Genomic DNA, 7,282 nt, shown 5'->3' on the forward strand with positions numbered 1-7,282 from the left:
TGATGGGCAGCACCCGGCTGATACTTTCCCTCTTCATTCCTATAGGAGGGGTAAGGGGGTACTTGCATGGTGACTTTGGTATATAAATGACACAATGGTGTGATATGTTGTGTTGCTGATCTGAGGTTGGATTTAGCTGGAACCTGCTAAGGACGGGGTGGTTATTTATGTTGTTTTAGCACCAGACTCTTCCAGTATTTTGTCAGATATTTATTGTTATTGGGATTTAATGTCTCCGCTCACTCTAATTTACATGGAAGACTTTTTGTTGTCAATCTGACACAGGACAGGAAATCTGCAGTGACGTCTGACTGATTTTGGATTTGTTGAAGCTGCAGAGTTCCCCCTCCTGTGTTGGTGGTCCATTTGTTGGGGGGTTGTTTGGTCTTCCCAATGTACAGGTGTTTGCACCCCCGCACTGCTTATACCAAGGGACTTGTGTTTGGGTGTTGGGTCCCTGGCGGCCTCCCCCTCGTATTGTTGGGGTTGGCAGACACGGGGCTGTGATGGTTATTGAAGATCCTTCAGACATTTTCTGAGCCTTCAGCTAACGGATGATGAGATTTCTCTTCTGTTCTCTAGTAATGGGGGAGTAAAGGGTGACCCCCAGCTAAGTAACCGGCCCTGTGATCTGTATGTAGAGGGGGAATAAAGCTGCACAATGAGGGGGATACAGGCCGTGCACACCAACCAGCTCCCCCAGTATGTCACCCACAGAAATGGTAGAGATGTATATACAGCAGTACTGGAAACACTACGAGAGAGCCCGGCCCTTCCATGCTTCCAGTGTAAGGGGATAAGGGGTAGAAAACAAGGGGTGAGGGGTCGGTAAGTTGTATACAAGGTGGAAGCGGGGGGGTATGGTGGTCGGATGGTAACTGGTTAGGGTGGCCAAGGTCGGGTTATATGGCGGACTGAGGAGCGGAGTTGTTGGGTGAAATGTGATGAAGTCCTACTAGGTGCTGCCTGTCTACACAACACATGGCAACTAAACCTGAAAATACCAAAACCTTCATTGTGATTTATTTCTTTTTACACAGGAGAGGTCACAGTGAGATCTTCTCTCTATGATGATGTTCGTCTTCCATGTCAGTTTCCTTTTATACACGGAGTGGAAGATCTGGCAATAGTCTGGGCGAAGGAAGGGAAACATGGAGGAGATTTGCAGGTTTTCAGGTTCTGGAAAGGTCAGAATGATTTCTCCAACCAAATCCCCCAATTCAGAGGACGAGCCAATCTGTCCGGAGACATCTCACAGGGGAAGCTGGACCTGACCCTGACCGGGGTCACCATGGAGGATCAGGGGGTTTATTACTGCCGAGCTGCCAATAAAAGAAATCACGGAGATAAAAGAGTGGAATTATCTGTCAGTGGTAAGTTCTCCTTCTGTCCGATTTGCACAATATTACTGAGATCTTCCTGGTCTGATCGTTGTACGGAATAGTAAAGATGTCAGCACTCACGGTTCTATGACAATCCCCTCACTGTGGTTCCATACTGACACTGTGTGGGGGTGCAGTGGTCCGTTATTAAGGTATTAGATGGGAACATAAAGAATTATAAAATGCAATTATACATAAAGTGCCTACGTCACAGCTACCACCGGAACCGGAAGCCTGACCATAAGAAATCTGAGGAAGGAGGACTCGGGGCCCTACATGTCAGAGGTGTTGGTGAAGAATGATATTCAGGAAACAGAAATATTCCTCACTGTGCTCGGTAAGTCTGTGTGAAGGGAATCTTCCATGAAATGATTATGTGGGAAATGTTTGATTGAAGCTGACCTCCTCTGATACCAATGCTCCATACCAGCGGTCGCCAACCTTTCGGACCTCACAGACCACTAAATTCATCATTTTAAATCCCGCAGACCATTAATATGAAATAAAAAGATAAATACATTTGTATAATAATAATCTTCCTAATGGTGCTGACACAGACTGTGGCGGCTCTGATTCATTGATCAGCTCACGGTTAGGTGAAGTATTACTATTGTTACTATTATCATTAGTTCCGTTATCTTTGGTATTACTAAAGAGATGCAAAATATTTGTTTGCTTTTTCTCACTCATTATGGATTTATTTCATTCCAATCTAAGACCTAACAAGGAATGATATTTATCAAAGTCAAACTATTTGATGTCGTTATATAAAACAGTTATAGAAATTACACAGCTAAGGTCATACTTACCTAAAAGAGAATCTGAGAAAAAAACAAATAAAATAAAACAATCAGGAGAGAATCGATATTGGCGGAGCGGGGTGACTGTTGGTAGAAACAATACTGAAGCATACGGCTCGGTAACCGTTCCCTCATACAACTTAACACTACACTGACGTCACGCTGCGCCTGCCTTGTTTTTACATCTCTAGTACAGTTCGTAAATTTAGTGAAACATAAAGGTGAAAATTGTGAAAATAGACAGTAGCCCGGCTGGGCCTTTCACATTCACTATATCAGTACTGTTCCACTCACAATTTTGTAGTACTGTTTGGCTATTGGCTTTCCTGGAACCCTCTGTCTCTCTCTCTCTCAGCCTGGAATCCACTCTGGCTCTCTCTCAGCCTGGAATCTGGAACACTCTGGCTTTCTCTTAGCCTGGAATCCACTCTGGCTCTCTCTCAGCATGGAATCCACTCTGGCTCTCTCTCAGTCTTGAATCCACTCTGGCTTCTTCTTAGCCTGTAACACTCTGGCTTTCATTCAGCCCGGAATCCACTCTGGCTCTCTCTTAGCCTGGAATTCATTCTGGCCTCTCTGAGCCTCTTGCTGACCAATTCCCTTCTAAATTGCACCTGAGTGCAGGTGCACATATCCCAGTCAGGATTGGGTTGGGCCAAGGAACCCAGCCTTTCACTCCCGTGCCCAGCTCCAGGGCCCTAAAGTACCTGGTTTTCATCTCAAAACCTATGCATCATATTCACATTTTCTTTTCCCTGGAGCCTTTTAAACACTTTCCCTGATATTCTTAGTGACTCTCTGTTACATGCCTTTAGATTTAGTATCTGAGGCCTGGCCAACCCCGGGTAACACTGAGCATTCAGCTTTATAGAGAAACATTGTGTGCTGGCAGCTTTGGCAGCTAAAAGTTCTTTTACCTCTTCACCCCCCAGGATGGTTCCTGTGAGAGAAGGTTCTGCCCCCTGCAGGAAGTGCAAGAATCGGGCAATAAAAGCCTCCCATGGGCCTCCCCAGTGCTTGTGCTTCCTGCCCCTGGGGAAAACTCATCTCTCTGATTCTTCTCCCCCTAGGAGATCAGCTGAACCCCCCCCCAGAATATATTCTTGAATCTAGACTCAATATGGGTCTGGCTTTCCCACTCCTTTCCCTTCAGGCCCTGTAATGGTGCTCTGCCAGTCTTTACTTTGGATAATCTGCTCCCCCTCTGTTTTCCGCTGGCCATTTTACACCCTTCAGAGTTCTCCCCGGACCCTTCTAGCCAGGTGCACCACCCAGCACTGTTCAGTAGCCGCCTAGCTGTTACCAAACAACGTCTTGGGCTTTGTGTGAAGAGATCGGTCAGTGAGTCCAGGCATCAATCCCTTTATTCTCTGTATGTTTTCCACTCCCCATCTTTTGGGAGCAGAACTGACAGGCTGCCGGCCCTCACTGTACGCTTGCTTTTACATGGAGCTGTCATCACACTGAGAGGAGGTTACAGAACTGCGGTACGGATCAGTAACTATTTGCTGCCACAGGAGAGCCTTGGAGTACCAGAGATAGGTTTTCTCTATGAAGATTGTTCTTGTGAAGCTTAGCAAATTTTTGACAGAAGGCGCAGCGATCAGGCAAAGAAGAATTCATTTTGAGGAGGGAACATCGCCTGTCCTTTTCTGCAATAAAACCCGGCCGCCTGATTATTAAAAGTGGAACATTTTATCTTCTAAATCAGAGTCTCCGGGAATACTGATGTGTTGGGATGCTGGTGAGGGGAGAGGAGGAGAATTGCCACTAAAGGAAAGGACAGATTAGTAAATCCAGACCAGAAAGATGACAAGTTGCTGAGCTCTCACATTGTGACTGCCCCAGCCAGGTCCAGTGAAAGGTTGGTGCCGGCACCATATTGTTCCACCTGCACCCAGTAGAGTTGGCTCAGAAAGTAACATGAACCAGCAATGGCTGGAGACCCTCTCTCCTCTGTATGGCCATGAATAGAGAAGGGCTTCCTGGGTGCCTGCTGGGTGAGGAAGCAGCAGAGCTCCTAAAGAAGGTGCGCTCCTCCCCAATGTCATGTTATAAGTTGGAGAGAACAAAGCCCCCTTCTGCCTGTCTGTCCATTCCTAGACAAAGATTTCTCCTGACCTCCATGAAGGAATCCTAATCTGTAGTAGGTTTGGTGTCACGGTTCCCTATCTGCCACACACTGAGGGTATTTGTCATGGGGGGGTAATTGTGAACCCTCCACGCTTCCCCACTGGTTCCTCTCTGCTCCCCATTGGTTGGCCCGCTTAGCATTTCTACTTTGTGATTGGTTGCTGTGAATGATTTTCTCTTTATTAGCATTGGTCCTGGATTTATAGATATCTGATGTTTTCTTACAGATCGGGTACACAAACCTATTATCATAGATCGGAGTACGGAGGAGGAGATTATCCTGCACTGTGAGTCCTCCACACCTAACGTCACCTACAAATGGCTAAACAAAGCAGGAGAAGAAATCTTGTCTACTGACCAGAAATACATTGCACCCCGACCAAAGGAGAATGTGGCCCTGATCTGTACTGTAACTGACGGCTGGTCGGAGGAGAGGGAATCTATAAGAATCTCCCCAGGTGAGACACACATGGCACATGTCCATACAATGGCTGCACATCATGGGGTATATAGCCTTCTAATAGACGGGGACACCAAGCTTGGTTTTATTACTGCCGGGGCCACAGAACTCCTTATAATGCAGATTTGTAGATAGAAATCATAGGACTGAATAAATACCAAATATATCCGGCCTTATAATTGTGTCCAACCATGAAATAATAAAAATGGGACCTGGGTGAGGATATAAAGACCTCTCCAGCTCATCCATTAGGGTTACTGGGTATGGGGCACCGGGGTAAATAATGGGCCTGGAACTATTCCATTCATCTGCTGTGCTCGGTAATATCCGGGCTGTTTCTTCCTAGGTGGACATATTTCTAGGAATTGGGGCTCTCAGCAGGAAGCCGTCATTGCTTAGTCATTTCTTAGTGACATTTGGGGAGGCTCCTTCAGTTTTTACTGTCACAGTGGCCAGGCCAGAGGATGGGGCAATATATTCCCTGACTTACCCCACCTCATCCCCAATTTAGTACTGGGGTTGTATGATGACCTGCCAGGTGACCACTTGTGCTGCTCTTTATGCTGCAAGATTCTCTTTTCTGTATTATTAGTAGAGGAAGCTGGGAGGTGTAACTCCAATATCCTTTTCTGATTTATTTTACAGGAAGAACCCAGATTTATATTATTATTATTATTATTATTATGGCTGCTATTCTGGTTTGTTGTCGCAGCATCGCAGGGTTTATGTTCTATAAACGTAAGTACATCAAACACATATGTTATAATACTTATATAGTATAGTAATTGCTGTGTATAGAATTCTAACTTCTCCCTTCATTCAGCCTCTTTATCTGTTCCTGCATGAAGGCAGCAGATGGGATCCAGGAGGTGCTGGGGCTGCCTCTGATTTACATTGCACTACATGTCCCAGCAGGGAAAGGGCTAAGAAAGCTGATTGTGTGCAGAAATCCGCCCTGAGCCTGTAAGGAACCTCCACCATGCTTCACTGTTGGTTGCAGACTCTCATCCTTGTACCGCTCTCTAGACCTTTGTTGGACAAACTGCCTTCTCTCCGATATTACAAATATGGAATCATCAATCCGGAGCTCCTGCTGCGGCGCCATAGTTGTTGTGTTTTCATGCAGGGAAGTCTCTTGGTGCAGATCGGCCCCCTGTGTTGCTGCGCTCAGTCTTGTCATTGTGTGTTTCTCCATACACAGTGATCTGTCTTCAGCATTCTCAGCTGGTTATTAGTGCTTGGCTTTTCCTCACCTCAGTATTATCCAATCTTTGGATTATTTTACTGCTCCCCGGAAGGGTTTTGTGTCTCACATTGAATATGTTAACATTTTCTCCATATCCCAACAAAGCTCCATCTCACCTTATCCCTCCTATGTCCCCTTTAGCCTCTCTGGATATGTTGTTCAAACTTTTAATTCTTTAAACCTTATTTGCAAGGAATGGAAGCTTTCTACTTTTGTTCCCACTTACAGATGACATTTACTAAGAAATACATGTCTCATGTGAGTGGATACCCCTGTATCCAATCGCAAAAAATACACAATTTTATTCTGTAGAGAGTTTATGTAATGATCTGTCGGTTGAACACCTTGGCTGTGCATGCCTATGGAGGAAGAAACCAGGTGGTATTATAGTCTACCACATGCTGCAATTCCACCACCCACCACTAGAGGGAGATTGGTAGTGAAATGCTTAACCCTCAGACTGCAATACTATTAATCACCACCAGAGGAGGCTTTCCTTCAGGGTTCTGGTTGGTTGAACTGCGATGATCAGAATAATATGGCGTCAAATAAATAGAAGGTAATAACAGCTTAGTGACCCAGGGAATATCCAAATGTTCAATGGGATCAGAAATATTATTTACCCATTGGATCATATTGGTCTGCGCTCTATAAATGTTTATTTGTCTTATTCTGGATCTCCTTCACCTTCTCTTCCAATGTCAGAGGAACCATTTGTCTGACTTAGCTGCTCCCAGGTTGGAACCTGGAGACATTATTGTGATTTCTTCTTCCAATATGGTTTTCTAGGAGTTCAGAATGCATCATGTATTCAGAGAATATTAGTCATTAAAATATTATTTGTAATGTACAAAAATTATCTGAAATCAGTTTTATAATCATTTTCTAATATTTATTTATTATGGCAACGTATAACCATGTAAACCAGATTTGCTGATCTTTGTATAGAAGTTCTATACCTGTCACACCTATAATGTCTTCTCTCTGCAGGATTCTATCGGAGGTCTCATAAACCTGGAGGGGTAAGGACTATGTCAGGAGAAAGTGACTACTTACCTTATAAACCTGGAGGGGTAAGGACCATGTCAGAAGAAAGCGACTACTTATCTGATAAAGCTGCATCATCAACATCATCATCCGTAACATCATCCTCTTCTTTATTAGGTGAGATATACATAATATACCGTATTTTTCGGACCATAAGACGCACCAGTTTTTAGAGAAGGGAAATGAAGAAAAAAAAGATTCTGAAACAAATAGT

General features: G+C 44.6%; 1 protein-coding gene across 2 annotated transcripts in view; it reads left to right on the forward strand.

The window, feature by feature from the left end:
* The first annotated feature begins 836 nt into the window (after positions 1-836).
* LOC140321698 (uncharacterized) overlaps positions 837-7,282 on the forward strand; it is a 13,926-nt gene continuing 7,480 nt past the window's right edge. The window contains exons 1-4 of one of the 2 annotated variants that reach the window (XM_072398482.1): positions 837-1,373; positions 4,543-4,773; positions 5,421-5,513; positions 7,012-7,185. In XM_072398482.1, the coding sequence (XP_072254583.1) occupies positions 1,292-1,373; positions 4,543-4,773; positions 5,421-5,513; positions 7,012-7,185 (580 nt within the window). In that variant the 5' untranslated portion in view covers positions 837-1,291. Of the gene's footprint in view, positions 1,374-1,610; positions 1,720-4,542; positions 4,774-5,420; positions 5,514-7,011; positions 7,186-7,282 lie in introns of those variants that run through there. The other variant, XM_072398483.1, reaches the window with a different exon arrangement.

This window comes from Pyxicephalus adspersus, chromosome 1 (genome assembly GCF_032062135.1).
Source record: "Pyxicephalus adspersus chromosome 1, UCB_Pads_2.0, whole genome shotgun sequence".
Classification (NCBI taxonomy): domain Eukaryota; kingdom Metazoa; phylum Chordata; class Amphibia; order Anura; family Pyxicephalidae; genus Pyxicephalus; species Pyxicephalus adspersus.